The sequence below is a fragment of the Rana temporaria genome, chromosome 9 (assembly GCF_905171775.1).
Source record: "Rana temporaria chromosome 9, aRanTem1.1, whole genome shotgun sequence".
Lineage (NCBI taxonomy): Eukaryota > Metazoa > Chordata > Amphibia > Anura > Ranidae > Rana > Rana temporaria.
Genome location: NC_053497.1, coordinates 70374400 through 70391489, shown reverse-complemented (window position 1 = coordinate 70391489; position 17090 = coordinate 70374400). Strand labels below are relative to the sequence as shown.

The window sequence follows — 17090 nt, the reverse complement described above, 5'->3', positions numbered from 1 at the left end:
TACAGACCTGGGAACTCAGCACAGGGATGGTGGGAACTCCTCATAATGGGGCACAGCGGGGGGTACAGACCCGGGAACTCAGCACAGGGATGGTGGTAACCCCTCATAATGGGGCACATCGGGTGTACAGACCCGGGAACTCAGCACAGGGGTGGTGGGAAACCCTCATAATGGGGCACAGCAGGGGGTACAGACCCGGGAACTCAGCATAGGGATGGTGGGAACCCCTCATAATGGGGCACAGCGGGGGTACAGACCCGGGAACTCAGCACAGGGATGGTGGTAACCCCTCATAATGGGGCACAGCAGGGGGTACAGACCCGGGAACTCAGCACAGGGATGGTGGGAAACCCTCATAATGGGGCACAGCGGGGGGTACAGACCCGGGAACTCAGCACAGGGATGGTGGGAACTCCTCATAATGGGGCACAGCGGGGGGTACAGACCCGGGAACTCAGCACAGGGTTGGTGGGAATCCCTCATAATACGGGAAACAGCGGGTGTACAGACCCGGGAACTCAGCAGAGGGATGGTGGAAACCCCTCATAATGGGGCACAGCGGGTGTACAGACCCGGGAACTCAGTGCAGGGATGGCTGGGAACCCCTCATAATGGGCACAGCGGGGGTACAGACCCGGGAAGTCAGTGCAGGGATGGTGGGAACCTCTCATGAAGGGTTCCCACCATCCCTGTTCTGTGCTGACTTCCTGTGCCTGTACTCCTGCTGTGCCCATTATGAGCGTACGAATCCGAATTGAGTTTCGGGCACAAAATACGAAATAACGGCTAATGCGAAACGGAACTAAACAAAATGAATTTATTGACAGTGCACATGTCTGGTATATGTATACACACCACATATATAACAAGAGATATATATCATCTTGTTATGTAGATATATCTGCACAGGAACAAATGATTTCTTATATTTACTGGTTCCTGGAAGGAGAAGGGGAGGGGAGGGGAGGAGAGGTTTGCTTTGCATAGATATGGGGCGGTAACTTCCTCTGGCACTCCCATTGCTATTGAAACCTGATCTGAAACCATTACACTGCTTGTACAGCACTGAGCATGTGCGAGGCTGAAATCCAGGAAGTCATACAGTCTGGCTTCATGATGCCCACACTTAAGATGGCCCCAGTCAATTTCTGTTTTATAAAGTGTCTAAATGCTGTAAAAACCTAACAAAACGGACCTTAGTTTACAGACTAACTGTAGTAGAATACATTAAGTTTGTGTATTACAGGGGTTTTCATATTTAAAAAGTTTATATTTTTAATATTGTGGCCGGAACTCCGCTTTAAGCATTACTTCTGAATATTACATCATCTTCCAGTATGCACACAATTCTCACATCCTTGTGCCCTTCTGAATAACTAACTTGAAACATGATAATTCAGGGTGTAAATGTCTTTTTGTGTCTGACAGTAAATTCACTTGAAAGCATTGTTCATTGTGTTTTAGCAAACAGAAAATATGTATTTTAATGGGAGAGAAAATATTATGTCAGTTCCTTTTACTGTGTGCCAAAATCCAAAAATTGCAATGTTCTTGTGGAGTCAGGATAGGTGGTTGCACGATTAGAAGGTGCTGCTTGAGCTGAATTGATGAATATTCCTCCTACACAAAAGAAAACAATAAATCCAGGTACAATTTTGGCTCATGCTATATAAACATTGAAAATGCCAGTTTAATTATTTTAAGTGACAGCTATGAACTTCTAACTGGAGCAACAGTTCTTTTTTGCACTTGAGTATAACAAAATGTGAGCAAGTTAGAGGAGTTTATTGTTAAGATTTAAACTTTAAATACATTTAACTCATTGTTTAAGCTGGTCACACATGGCTCAAATGTTGGCCAATTCCAGTTGAATTCTCTGGATATTGGCGGCCCTGTTGGCACCACCCGGCTTGACAAAAGTCAGGTTCAGAATCAAAGGAGTCAAAAATTGCTGGCCAATCAGTGACTGCATCCAATAAGATGAACGCACGGTTTGGGTATTCAGACAGCCACATGTGCTGCGGCTGTCTGAATACCAGGGCTGACAGTGTAGATTCCTCCATCATACTGTTAAGCATGCAAGGGACAATTGATTAACTAGAGAAATATAAGTATGTATGGCTGTGGTAAGTGCTGTACCTGCCCCTGTTTGTTGACAGAGAACTGCTGTGCTGAACATGATGCATTCCTTAGCACTCATTGTTAAAGTAGTTAAAGGCCAAATGTTTTCTTGTAAAATAACAAACATGTTATATTTACCTGCACTGTGCAATGGTATTCCACCAATCAGCCCAAAAACTCCTTTTCTGGGGTCCTCTGCTCTTGGCTCCTCTTCTTCTGTGTGTGACACCATAACAAGCCTCTTGCTATGGTGGCACACCTCTGGACTCGTCCACAAGCTGGACTATGTGCTTCCATAGACGCACACCGTGCATCACAGTTCAGCCCCGCCACCCACTCCCTCCTCACAGGATTTGATTGACAGCAATGGTTTCCGCTGCTGCCTCTGTGCTTGTGAGGAGAGGAACAGAGAGCAGGGCCACTGCAGACGGGCACAGTGATTGATCGAGGCAGGACTCATGCAAGCATATAGGGAGGTGAGGGGGCGATAAAAACACTAAAGCACTTTTTACCTTAAAGCGTTTGTTAATCCATATTATGAAGTCTATGCCAGACCCTCTATTAGAGCCTGGCATAGCACACTGTACCTGTCTTTTCTAAAAACAAGGCTTGTAAATACTTGTTTAGAGCTTTCTTCAGGCCAGTCACATGACTGGCGGCCGCTGTACAGCTGTACAGATAGCTTCTATAGGAGGGGCCATGATCTCCCTCTGACATCATCTGGGGAGATCGTATGGCCACTCAGCTCCTCCTACAATAGCCCTGGAAACCGTCCAAGAGTCACGTGATTGGGCCTGAAGATCGCGCTATCGGTATTTACCAGCCTAGTTTGTATAAAATATTTTTACAGTTTGCTATTCCTGCCTATTATAGAGGGGCTGGCAGTGACAATGTATAACTTTTTATCTTTACGAATAGCAGCGGGGGCGGAGACAGAGACATAGACACAGAGATGACAGGCAGGAATGAGGGGATGAGGGGGAGAGATAAGAGCAAAGAGGGCAGCTGCAGATGATGGAGAGATGTACTCTGACCATGGTGGCCAGGGCTCAGCAACCCTGATTTTCGTGGTCAGCGCAGAGAGGGGGGACACAGAAAGTGGGGGGGGGGGATCAGGGAGGTTTTTTACCATTTAGAGGGGGGCAGATTACACAGCACAAGCACTGTGCTGTTTAATATGCTTTAAGAGACCAGGATCTGTATTTTTTTGGGGGGGTTAACAAACATCTTAATGCGGGGAATGCATTAAGGTAAAACATGTCTTGCCTTTACATCCACTACTGCACACACGCCACTTTGCCTCAGAAATTGGTTTTGATGCTATGTGCCAATGTCATAGAATTTACTAAAACAGGAGCAGACAGAATCTGGAGCAGCTGTGTATGAAAATTAAAGCTAGAAGCTAATTTGTTTCCAAAGCCTAATGTCAGGGATCTGCCACCTAAGGGTTAACAGTGCAGACTGATTCCAATGATTGGCAACAGGCTGCCTTATTTAAACCCCTCAGCAGCACTGTGTCCTTTCTGTCTGATCTGCATCTTATCCAGAGACCTGATTCTGAACCTGCATCATTCTGACCTGGCTTTCTGACTCCGCTGCTATCTCCAGTCCTGACCTGCTCTGTTTACCTGTCTGCAAGATCCTCTGTTGCCGAATCCAGCCTGAAATCTAAACATTCCTTGCCTGCTGCTTTTGTCTGTACTGATCCTCTGTGTATGACCTGGCCTGTCTGACTCCTCTCCTGCTGTCGCCTGCACCTGCATGTGCATGTTGCTCTCAGGCGCACCTGCATCCGGTGACCTGCGTCCGCAGACCTGCATCCGCTGACCTGCATCCCGCTGACCAGCATCCTGCTAACCAGTTAATCAGCTTTCGCTGACCTGCATCCGCTGACTTGCATCCGCTGACCTGCATCCGCTGATCTGCATCTGCTGATCTGCATCCAGCTGACCTGCACCTACAGCGCTCCAGCCCTTCTCATTAGACTTCATCTCCAATCTCAGAGACTCTGCAGGCACTCATACCCCACTGTGCTCCTACGGTCACTGTCTCAACCCCAGTGATCCCGGAACCAGGACGGTACGAGAGGTCTCCCTCTGCACGTCAGGCTTACTCCCAAGGTACGTGTCACCTAAAGTGATATGTAAGCCTTGTTTTTTTTTTCTTTCTAAACAAGAAACATGTTATACTTACTGGCTCTGTGCAGAGGTTTTGCACAGAGCAGTCCGGATACTTTTTTTCCCAGGTCCTATGCCGGCGCTCCCCCCTCCTGCCGGGTGCCCCCAGAGCAAGCACCCAAGCAGGAGCGCTCACACATGGAGCTGCACAATAGCCACACCTCCTCTGTCTCCTGATTGGCTCACTGGCTGTGATTGACAGCCAATGGTTCCCTCTGCTGCCAAAAGGCAATCAGGGGTGCGAGTCCCCAGAGAGGTAAGTCTCTCATTGACATCACTGGATTGAGAGGGGCTCAGGTAACTATTAAGGGGGCTGGAGAAGCTTCTGCACACAGAAGTTTTTTTTACCTTCATGCATAGAATGCATAAAGGTAAAAAACCTTCTGCCTTCTCACCGCTACTTTGCATAAGCGGGAGGAGACCTTCCGAGAGACTTGACGACCCTGGAACCATGTGTGTACACTGACGCCTATCTGCAGGAGGTGGCACAAACAAGCTAACCTCCTGGATCCAACTCTACGCCCTGGGCGAGAGGCCCTCTCTGCTCTCTGCTGCTCTCGCTTTCTTCTCCCTACATCCAGCTTTTCTTGATCTGGGGACTTCTACTCCCAACATCCTTTTCCCCTCTGGTTGTTCCCCCACTCCTATTCTCTTTTTTTAGACTGAGTAATGGGATATGCTTTTCAAATATGGTGTATATCCCTGTCTATATTTTGCTTTTATATTGCCCCATCCCTGGACTATCTCCCGCTAAGTTGATTGAAAAGTTCCAATCTAAGTTACATCATTTTATATATTTTATTTTTGTTTATTTTACTGTTTCCTGCATTAAAGAGTTGTAAAGGTTTGTTTTATACTTTTTAAGTAGGGAGACGCTTTAGTCCCAAGGGAGGTGGCGAGCATGCTGACTAACCCCCAGCCAGAATGGCTCAGATGATGGGGGCAAGCTTACTGAGGAGGAACAAGAAGTGAGAAATTCAGACAAAGAAAAAAACATTTAGAAGGGAAATCGAAGAAAAAGGTAAGTGAACCAACAATGCACTAGCTTAACCACTTAAGACCCGGACCATTACGCAGGTAAAGGACCTGGCCAGTTTTTGCGATTCGGCACTGCGTCGATTTAACTGACAATTGCGCAGTCGTGCGTTGTGGCTCCCAAACAAAATTGGCGTCCTTTTTTTCCCACAAACAGAGCTTTCTTTTGGTGGTATTTGATCATCTCTGCGATTTTTATTTTTTGCGCTATAAACAAAAATAGAGCAACAATTTTGAAAAAAAAAATCAATATTTTTTACTTTTTGCTATAATAAATACCCCCCAAAAAGATATAAAAAAAAAAAACATTTTTTTTTCTTAGTTTTGGCCGATACGTATTCTTGTACATATTTTGGTAAAAAAAAAATCGCAATAATCGTTTAACGATTGGTTTGCGCAAAATTTATAGCGTTTACAAAATAGGGAATAGTTTTATGGCATTTTTGTTAATATTTTTTTTTTTTTACTACTAATGGCGGTGATCAGCGATTTGTTTCATGACTGCGGCATTATGGCGGACACATCGGACAATTTTGACACATTTTTGGGACCATTGTCATTTTCACAGCAAAAATTGCTATAAAAATGCATTGTTTACTGTGAAAATGACAATTGCAGTTTAGGAGTTAACCACTAGGGGGCGCTGTAGGGGTTGTGTGACCTCATATGTGTTTCTAACTGTAGGGGGGCAGGACTGGACGTGTGACGACACTGAACGCCTTTCCCTATGTCAAGGAACAGACTATCAATGTAGTGCCACTGTGAAGAACGCCGCCCCCGCAAAGTGCCGCCCTAGGCCTGGGCCTTGTCGGCCTAGGTCATAATACATCTCTGAGTGCAATCAAAGGCTGGGCTCCAGAGTAATTGTACTTCTCATTCCCCCTCTAGTTAGGCCTTCCAGCCACCTTTTATGCAGGCTTAGAATATGAATCAGAAATGTGCCCACTTACCATTTCTATAGGTCCACTCAGAATAGCCGTCTCTAGAGAAGCCTGACAGACTGGATGAATTAGTAGATGCTGTGTTGTTTGATCTTGTTGACTGATAGGAATCGGAGGGTGACTGATGTATGCGACCATTATATTTTGTGTCGGCATTGCTCAACCTGCTCCAGTCTGAAAAAAATAAAACATCACGGCTTATTACATTCTTAGATGAACATAACAGACAGACATGTAGTATATGACTCAACACTTGCATCAGCACCTCAAAGTGTTTCACACATATACTGTGCTTACATTATATAATATAAAAATCAATGCAGAGATGTATCTAAGATTACCCTACTGGAAATCCAATTTTCATTTATCATAGTTGGACTAATGAAAGCTTGTTCCTGATAAATTGCACTTTAATGTTTTGTGCACCTGCCCAACTAATGACTGTTTAGCATTTCTGATGTATGAATGATATTATAACAATTCTAACTGTAGCAAGGTCTCTGGCCTTGTCCAGTCTAATGAGAACTTTCCAGGCCAGGTGGACAAAGTTATTGGGCGCCAGACACTTCTTGTATGTAAAAGAGATTTTATTTCTCTTAACAGTCCTTTTTGTATTTGTAGGGGAAGAGGGTTAGGGCCAGGACACCCTTAAATAGTTGTAGATTGAATTGTCAGATTCCGAAACTTCAATAGGACAGCCTTGCAGGTAATGGCCCCAGCAAGGTGCCACATCTGCACATGCAGGAATGCTGTCTCCTATGGCAACAGTCTTTAACAGTTCCTAATTTAAACGTAACAGTTCCTTCAGCTTCACTACAACTGCCACTTGTAGTTCTTCAACACTGACCCGGTCTCTCACTAGACCCTCTAAATCACTGACACTGAATCCCTTGAGCTCCTCCAATCTTTACGGTGGTATCTCCCTCAAGCATCACCCACCCTGCCCTGCTGGGTCCCTAGCTTGGCACTCCAGATACTTCTCAATAGACATGTGCACTGCCAAAAATTTCGTTTTTTTCGTTTATGTTATTTTCGTTTTTTTTTTTTTCGGAAATTCGAAAATTCGTGAATATCAAAAAAAAAATATTTTCGTTTTTGTTTCATTCGTTTTTGTTTTTTTTTTTTCGGAAATTCAGAAATTCGGGAAAATCGAGAATTCGGAATTCGGAAATTCGAAACGAATAAAACGGAAAAAACGAAAATTTCCGAAAAAACCCGAATGAAACGAAAATGAAAAAGAAAACTAATTTTCGGAAATTCGTAAATTCTAAAAATTCGGAAAATTTCGGAAAATTCGGAAATGAAAAAATTCGAAAGTACGAAAAAAAAGTAATTATAAGATTCGGGATTTCGGAATTTCTAAAATTCGAAAATTAAAAAAATCGAAAATTACACAATTTCGAATTTTCGATTTTTTTTAATTTTCGAATTTTCTAATTTTTCGAAAATTCGAAATTGAAAAATGCGAAAATTCGAAAAAATCTAAAATTCGTATATATATATATATATATATATATATATATATATATATATATATTTCGAAAATGAAAAATTCTAAATTTCGAATACTAAAAATTCGAAAATTAAAAAATAAACAATTTGAAAATTAAAAATTCGAAAAATTCGAAATTCGATATTAAAAGTAAAAGAAAGTAGAAAGTAAAAAATTCGAAAATTCAAAAATTCGAAAATGAAAAATTCGAAAATTTTGAAAATTTCAAAATTCGAAAATTCGAAATTTGAAAATTCGAAAATGAAAAATTCGAATATTGAAAAATAAAAAATTTGAATATTCGAAATTTGAAAATTCAATATTTCGAAAATTGAAAATTTCGAAATTAGAAAGTAAAAAATTCGAAAATGAAAAATTCGAAAATTCGAAAATGAAAAATTCAAAAATTAAAAATTTCGAAAATTAAAAATTTCGAAAGTAAAAAATTCGAAAATTCGAAATTTCAATTTGAAAATGAAAAATTCGAAAATGAAAAATTCGAAAATTCAAAAGTAAACTTTTCAAAAATTCGAAAGTTCTAAAGTTCGAAAATTGAAAATTTCGAAATTCGAAGGTAAAAAATTTGAATATTCGAAATTTGAAAATGCGAAAATTCGAATATTCGAAAATTCAAAAAATTCGAAATTTCCAAAATTGAAAAAATTCGAAAATCAAAAAATAAACAATTCGAAAATTAAAAATTCGAAATTCGAAAATGAAAGATTCAAAATTTCGAAAATTCGAAATTTCGAAAATTGAAAAATTCGAAAATCAAAAAATAAACAATTCGAAAATTAAAAATTCGAAATTCGAAAATGAAAGATTCAAAATTTCGAAAATTCGAAATTTCGAAAATTGAAAAATTCGAAATTGAAAAATGTGAAAATTCAAATATATATATATACACACACTGGGGTTAATACCGCACTGGTGCTAATACCGCACCGCTAGCGGCCGAATCCTGCGGCAATTCCAACAGTATAGCGCCGCCATTTTTAGCGGCGCTATACCGCCACCGCGCCTCCCACACCAGTGTGAAAGGGACCTAAGGCTCTAGACTCCCATTTGGAGACGACCCCACCCTGCAGACAGGAGGTCTGGGCATGAGAGTCAGGAGGGCTTCACCTAGGAGAGAGAGGTGGTAGCCAGTGTAGCACGAGGGTACTTGCTTTACGCACAGAGGTGCTGAGCATCCGGTCTGTGGGAGACAGACCAAGGCCCTAAAGCATAAGGCCTGAGCTGGAGAGCTGCGTTCACAAAAGCCAGGTCCAAAGAAGAAAAACACCTAGCCAGCTGCCTCCTTCCTCCAAACTATGCTACTGACTGGTGACAATATCTGATGATCCAGAAGTGCTCTGGAGTGTATATATATATACATACATAATATATATAATTGTACTTACAGTATTTTAGAGTATTGAATACCACAGGCTGTTTGCTCCACACGTGATCTGCCTAGTAACTGACTAGTAGCTAAAGCTATTATTTGAGTAGCCTTAGACTACATAGTGAGACGACTTCCTCATTTTACTTGTCCCATACTTGATTCTCATGTTTTTTCCTTTTTTTTTTCTTTTCTTTGCTTTTTTTGCTTCTGGATCCATTCTCCTATTATTTGGTGGATCACTGCTAAAATTCCCTCCCAATTAGGTTGTATCTTGTTGCATTCCCACCATAGATGCGCAAAGGTCCCTGGGGCATCACAGCCCCTCCAACAAGTTGGGGGTCCTTCTGCCCGAGCCTATGCACCCTCTGAGGGGTCACGTACCATCTCGCCAGGAGTTTGTAGCACATTTCCACTGTCTTTATATCACCTGAGGAAAAATAGGCTATTCTTAAGATTTTCCTTTTATGTTCCTCATTCCTGAGAAGACCTATCTCCTCTTCCCATTTTTCTACATATGGAGGGAATTTTGGTTCTATTTCCTTAATTAAAATTTTATAAATTTTTGATATACTTTGGTTTAAGCCAAGAGGGGAGCAGAATCATTTCTCTATTAACCTCATATGTCCTTTTCCCTGTAATGGTTGTGGCAATGATTGTGCAAAGTGCTGTAATTGTGTATACCTCCATTTGTCTAGTGGCTTGTTTCCTCATTTATGTGTAATTTCAGCATAAGTGCATATCCTATTACCTTTCATCACATCTTGTAATAATATTTCCTCTTTTTTTGCCCATCTAGTGAAATATATGCATTTCTCTTTCCCTAGCTTAAATAATTTGTGCCCAATATGGATATTAATGGTGAATTATAATCCCAGAGGTGCGGTCTCCCCAATCCATCCCAAATCTTGAAAGTATTTCTAGTTAGCAGGTTTGTGCTAGTGACTAAGTCCCAGGGCTGCCGTGATATCCAAACCCTCTTTCCTAAATCAGCCTTACTTTGTGATATCTCCATATTTACCCAGCTTTTCCCTTATTTATTATGAATCCACAATACCATTCAGGGGGGGACCTTTTTGTCTTCACCAGTGTTGCATATTCAATCCTGGGGCGTTTATATGCCCAAATATGTTTGAAAACCATTGACCTTAATTTCCTAAAATAGCCCAGAGGTACTGTTATTGGGATCATTTGAAAAATTGAAACCATCCTTGGTCATTTTTAGAGCATTAATTCTTCCTATCCATGAAAGAGGCTTATGTCTCAAATTGTTCAGAGGTTACTTGATCTTATTAAGCACTGGTATATAGTTATCCCTAAACATAGTCCCCAGTGATGCAGTCTATTTTATTCCCAAGTACCCCAGTCCCTCCTTACACCATACAAAGGGAAACTTAGGTTGGATTGCCCGCTGCTCCTCCCTTGTACAAGTGATATTCAGTATCTCGTATTTGGACATATTTAGCTTTCCATATCGACTCAACTCCTCTAGTATAATTGGGATTGTTATTCTAGGGTTGGAAACATAGAAAAGCAGATCATCTGCATAAGCCTCTAATCTATACTCCATTTCCCTAATTCTTACCCCTCTAATATCCTGATTTTTACGGATTGTAGCTAACAGGGTTTCAAATGCTATTACAAACAGCATTGGAAGGGGGGGGCACCCTTGCCTTGTCCTGTTGAATCGTTCAAAAGGAGGAGATAGATTCCCATTTTTTCTCATTTTAGCCGTTGGATGATGATAGAACGCAGATATCCATCTCATCATCCTCAGCCCAATGCCTAGGTATCTTAATGTTCCAAGCATAAAACCCTAGTCCACCCTATTGAAGGCCTTTTCGGCATCTATCGTCAGGAATGCGACTGGGGTCCCCCCCCTTTTAATTCATGAATCAAGAATATTGATTTCAAGCCGTTATCCCTTCCCTCTCTCCCTGCCACAAACCCTATCTGATCATTATGTACCGAACTTGGTAGTAACGGTTTTAATCTCTCTGCAATTATTTTAGCAAAAAAACGTTATGTCTGTATTTAAAAGCGACATTGGCATATAACTTGCTGGGGCTGCGGGATCCTCCTGGCGTCAAAGAAAGAGACATGATCATTCAGGGTCCGGGAAAATGGAGTTTGTGGATATTATATAACCAGCCTATCAAGAATTTACCAGTCAAGCAGCAATTAACAACAAGCAGTGGCAAGGGCCATGCTCTAGAAAGCATAGCATACGTAATTGTTTTATATATTTCACTTGTTTCACAAAAGTGCGAGTTCAAGTACACAGAATTTTTTTTTACTTTAACCTAATATAAAAATAAATTTTCACCTGAATAATTGTCAAGTTGGCACCTTCCGCAGCATAAGTACATCCTCCAGTGCTTTCTTACATTCTCCTTAATCAGACAGTGAAATACAAAAATAAAAAATCCTAATAAAAAAGAGAAAAAAATATTTTTAATTCTTTAAACCAAACATGTTTTTATACATGTTTTATAAACATGAATAAAAATTTTAATGTTCCCTAATGAATTTTTATATGTCTACCTACATACTGGTTAGCAAATTGGCTTACTAAATAACCAAATGCAAAGAACAGCAGTGTTTAGTAGCCAATAGCAGCCAATTATAGATCAATTATTAACTGCCTAACTACATTAGACTGATAAAAGGTCAATTTAGCATTCAATTTTTCTTAATTAAATCAAATCAGCAAAATCATATAAACTACTGTTTTTGTAAATCCAACTTCATTTATATAAATGAAGTAATCACTCAAGCTGAAAGGCTAATTTCACCTTTTCCAAAAAAAATAGTAAACGCACTCATACTTAAAAAAGGAAATATATGGCTTTTTAATTTTTTTGGAACGTTGGAACAATGGAGCCTGCAAAGCATTACAGCTGTGATTAGTGGCTCACAGGTGCGATTTTTGGCTCCTGCAGACTCTTCCACCAGCTCAGGTCCCTGTGAGGTACAGACCTTCAGTTATGGAGCTGCAGGAAGTATCAATGGGCTACAAGTGGATTGATGTCACCACACATGTGCTCCACTGAGAACCTCAAGTCTATCTGCCTCAGTGGTAGATGAGACTTGTCATTTTTTTCATTCAAAGATCCCAGAGAATGAATAATGCAGCTGAGCAGAAGCTGGTGGGGAGAAGCCCCTCACGAATCTTAGAAGGAGGGGTGGTTTGAGTGTAGGGGACTGCAGACTCTGACCTTGTTTCATGTCAAACCCAAATGGCCTCATGCCCACAAACGTTTTTACAGCCACTTTTATGAGCATTTTTTGCAGCTTAAAAACGGCTCTCCATGTTAGCCTATGGCCTCATGCCCACCATGACGTTTGAGTTGTAAATGGTTGAGCAGTTTTTAATTTGAAAAAAAAAAAAACAGGACCAGTGCGTTCTGGGCTGTAAAGACGTCAGACGCCAGCAAACGTGATTTAACGAGGCTTAACACTGTGTTAAGCCTCGTCCAGCATTTCTTTCTCTATTCAAAATCAATGGTTCCCTATGGGAGCCCATTGATTTGAATAGAGGTCGCACCAAAAGTCGGATCAAGATGAGAAGAATCTTGAAGGGGAACTCACGCAAAAAAAAATTGCGTCAGGTTCCCCCCAGGATGAAATCAGACCCTTCTGTCTGGTATGGATTTTAAGAGGATCACCTACTCCGAAAAAACGGCGTGGGGGTTCCACTAAAATCCATATCAGACCCTTATCTGAGCATGCTGCCCGGCCGGTCAGGAATGGGGGTGGGGACAAGCGAGCGGTTTCCCCCTCCTGAGCTGTACCAGGTGGCATGCCCTGAACATGGGGGGTGGGTGCTTTGGGGCAGAGGGGGCACTGTGCCCCCCACCCAAAGAACCTTGTCCCCACCCGGAGCTTGACACCCCCCGGAGCATGCTGGGACTGTGACGTCATAAGAGGCCTATATAAATCATTGTGCACCGCACACCCGGCATTACAGCGGGAGGGAGTGTCGTGGCAACATCGGAAGAAAAGAAGAAGGCAGAAGGCGACGAGGAAGACCAGGCTGGCCGATGCTAGTAAAAGAGCTGCAAGAAGATAGCGGCGGCCAGCCCCGAAGATGGCACCGGAGAGTGGGAAAAGAACCGGGGAGAGCGGCGAAGACCCCCGAAGTCAGAAGAAGACCCCCAGAGAGCGGAGAAGACCCCCGGAGCTGGCTAATTAATTATTATAAAAACCTGTGTTGTGTGTTTATTTTATTGACACTTTTCCTCCCGGTGAATGGGTAGGGGTATGATGTACCCCATACTCATTCAAGTAGGGTGGGGGGCCGGGGTCTGGGGGCCCCCTTATTAAAGGGGGCTCCCAGATTCCGATAAGCCCCCCGTCCGCAGACCCCAACAACCAACGGCCAGGGTTGTCGGGAAGAGGCCCTTGTCCCCATCAACATGGGGACAAGGTGCTTTGGGGTGGGGGGCACAGTGCCCCCCCTGCCCCAAAGCATCCACCCCCCCATGTTGAGGGCATGTGGCCTGGTACGGCTCAGGAGGGGGGCACTCGCTCGTCCCCACCCCCATTCCTGACCGGCCGGGTGGCCTGCTCGGATAAGGGTCTGGTATGGATTTTGGGGGAACCCCCACACCATTTTTTCGGCCTAGGTGTTCCCCTTAAAATCCATACCAGACCGAAGGGTCTGTTATCATCCTGGGGGGGAAACTTAAACTTTTTTTTTCCATTTGCGCAGAGTTCCCCTTCAAGATTCTCCACACGAGCTGCCCCGCAAGTCGGATTATCTTGATCCGACTTCTGGTGCGACCTCTATTCAAATCAATGGGCTCCCATAGGGAACCATTGATTTTGAATAGAGAAAGAAAAACGCGGCTGAAAACTTGCTTTCTTTTCCTGGCGTCTGTACTAGCTTTACAGCCCGTTTTTTAAAACGTCAGTGGGCATGAGGCCTAAATATGTGTATAATATGAAACGTGGTAAGAAAGCTAGACTTTGAAGATGGACTTTGAAGCAATTTTTTCTAGTGCAAATCAGAAAATTAAAACAAATATCCGATGAAAAAGTCTAGATAAAATGTTTCTGGCTCTCAGGAGCAATGTGAGTATTTCATATAACAAGGATGTCAAATCTATTGTTTTCAGTTAGATAGGTGCTGTCTGGTAGACTTAGCTAGGTATACACTAGTAGAATATTGTTTGAGATTTTTCTTTGTAAGAACTTTGTAAGACTGTTCATTCTTCTAATCATTAGTGGGATCAAATTGATATTCAATTTTGAGCGCAGTGACGTAAAAATGCAAAGGTGCGAAAGAGCAGCTTTCCAACAACAAATGTTCGATGGGAGCTTTAGGTCGTAAATTCTGACCATGTGTAGGCCCCATTGGACAATTTCTGTTGGAATTTCTAACAACAAAAATTTGAGAGCTGGTTCTCAAATTTTCTGACAACAAAATCCGTTCTCGTAAATTCCGATCGTGTGTGGACAATTCCAATGCACAAAATTCCATGCATGCTCTGAATCAAGTACGGAAGCGCTAGGTCTGGTAAAACTAGCGTTCGTAATGGATATAGCACATTCGTCACGCTGAAAAGCGCAAATTGTCTCTCACCAAACTTCTACTAACATGACTGGTAATAAACTTCCCTTTTCTAATGCCGTCGTACGTGTTGTACGTCACCGCGTTCTTGACGTTTGTTATTTCCGACAACATTTGTGTGACTGTGTGTATACAAGACAAGTTTAAGCCAACATCCATTGGAAATGTATCCACAGTTTTCTTGTCGGAATGTCCGATCGTCTGTACAGTGCATGTAGTTTCAGTAATGTTTCTTTCCAAAATCAAAATAAAATCTTAAACTATTTTCGAACGTCATTCGAATGTTCTGAGAATTTTTTTCTGCTAGCTTTACAATGAGGTAAAAGGATTATCAGGGGAAAGCAGAGGCAGCGTGTAAATAAAAAGTATGGCCGTCATGATGAACACATAAAATGATAAATAGATATGGAAACAAGGCTTTTAATACAAAAAAACACACAGACTGATGTCTTCCACAAATGTTTTTGTATCTATTGCATCATGGGAACGTAAACATTTTCTTGGTTCAGACCTGCTTAGCTATGACAAGCGTAAAAGTAGGAATGATCACATTTAACTATTAGATTTAGTTCTTTCTTGTGTGTCTGTTGCAGCTGTGGCAACCACTTAAACACTAGTGGCTAAAATGTAAAACCACCACCAGTGCTTTACAAATGTGATAACTAAGTACTCCATTGACTTTTAAACCATTAAGCCAGCGGAGTGCTAAAAAAATGAATGGCCTTATGAAAGAAAACAAAAGCCAGGAGGAGAGCCCAGGCATGTGACCTGCCAAAGTTATGTGACCTGCCTCTTAGGCCCCGTACACACGACCGAGTTTCTCGGCAGAATTCAGCCAGAAACTCGACCGGAGCCGTATTCTGCCGAGAAACCCGGTCATGTGTACACTTTCGGCCGAGGAAACCGATGAGGATCTCGTCGGGCCAAATAGAGAACATGTTCTCTATTTCCTCGTTAGTCAATGAGGAAACTTGGCTTGCCGAGATCCTCGGTGGCTTCACAAGGAACTCGACAAGCAAAACTATGTGTTTTGCTCATCGAGTTTCTCGGACGTGTGTACGGTGCCTAAATCATGAAGTTCTTTATGCTGCATTAAGTAGAGAGAACTCTGTGGGAGACTGCAGGATCCACATCGCTGCCTGCATTTTATGAACCAGTTGTAAAATGCCAGTCGCAGTGAAGACTAACTTTGTGGTGTAAATGAGAACATGTGGAGAAATCCACGCTCTATTGTGAATCAGCCCCTTCAGAGTCTGATTTACTAAAGGGCACTTTACATTTTATATACTCAATTGGTTTCAAAGAACTTGTAATAGGGCATGTAATAAGCATAGATTTCAACTGTCCCAGAATTGCTGGGACAGTCCATACCTTGAGCCTCTGTTCCGCCAATTCCGTGTCCTGGAATCCTCAGCATCTTCCTTGTTTGAGTAACTGCACATGCACATAAAGGCAATATAAAGGCAATATGCACATAAAGGCAATATTTGCAGGTATCTGGCCACAAGTGGTCTTTCCCTGCATAGAGACCGGGGTCTGGGCAGGATCAACCCATAATGTGGACACTATGGACTGTCCCTGAATATTTAGAGGTGGAGTCTGGGTGGAACAAACCATTAAAGTGGGCATGATGGTCTTCGCATATTAATAGGTGGGGTCTGGGTGAGGCAATCCTTAAAATTGGTGTAATTTTGTTTGCCCACTCAGAAAGTAAATAAACAAAATGCTGAAAAGGGCAGGGTTAACAGAGTCCTGGTATGCGGAATTAAAAGGTTGGCAAGTATGTACAGTTTGTCACCATATTAAATTGATTCAACTAACTCTATTTTTTTTATGTAGAAACCATGTACTTACCCTGTAAAGTATTAAAAATAGTAAATAGGTACATGAAGGCAGTTCGAACAGGATCCCAGGCAAAGAAGGCAAAGCCCCAGGTTAATCCAAGCAAGAAGACAAGACTGAGAGTGCTTTTAATATCATGGAAAAAGAGAGTCTTCCAATCCTTTATCTTTGTAGCCTTCAGTGACTTGATTTGAAGAAGTACAACAATGAACATGGCTATATTGGTCAGAAATATGATACAGAAATAAGCCACGACCGTTACATAGAAAACGACATTGTTCTGGATCCAGCAGCTGAAAAAAAAGACAAAATATGTAAATGAATTTCATTTCTACTCCTGTAGAATTTCTACATGCACTGTCTATAACAGTGCATAAAACAAGAATCGTCTTGTGTAGACCCTCTGGGGAGAACAGATGGAGAAGGCATTATCAGAGAAGTACTGCAATCTCTTTAAACAGAATAAATACCTGAAAGTGCTACACTAACTTAGCAAGATGAGGGTTAGAGTTGAGTTGAATTT

General features: G+C 41.9%; 1 protein-coding gene across 1 annotated transcript in view; it reads right to left on the bottom strand.

The window, feature by feature from the left end:
* Positions 1 to 1291: 1291 nt before the first annotated feature.
* ADGRG4 (adhesion G protein-coupled receptor G4) overlaps positions 1292 to 17090 on the bottom strand; it is a 130654-nt gene continuing 114855 nt past the window's right edge. Inside the window, exons 24-27 of the mRNA XM_040323753.1 lie at positions 16580 to 16860; positions 11477 to 11578; positions 6284 to 6448; positions 1292 to 1620 (exon numbers count right to left, since the gene is read on the bottom strand). Of these exons, the coding sequence (XP_040179687.1) occupies positions 1517 to 1620; positions 6284 to 6448; positions 11477 to 11578; positions 16580 to 16860 (652 nt within the window). The 3' untranslated portion in view covers positions 1292 to 1516. The remainder of the gene's footprint in view (positions 1621 to 6283; positions 6449 to 11476; positions 11579 to 16579; positions 16861 to 17090) is intronic.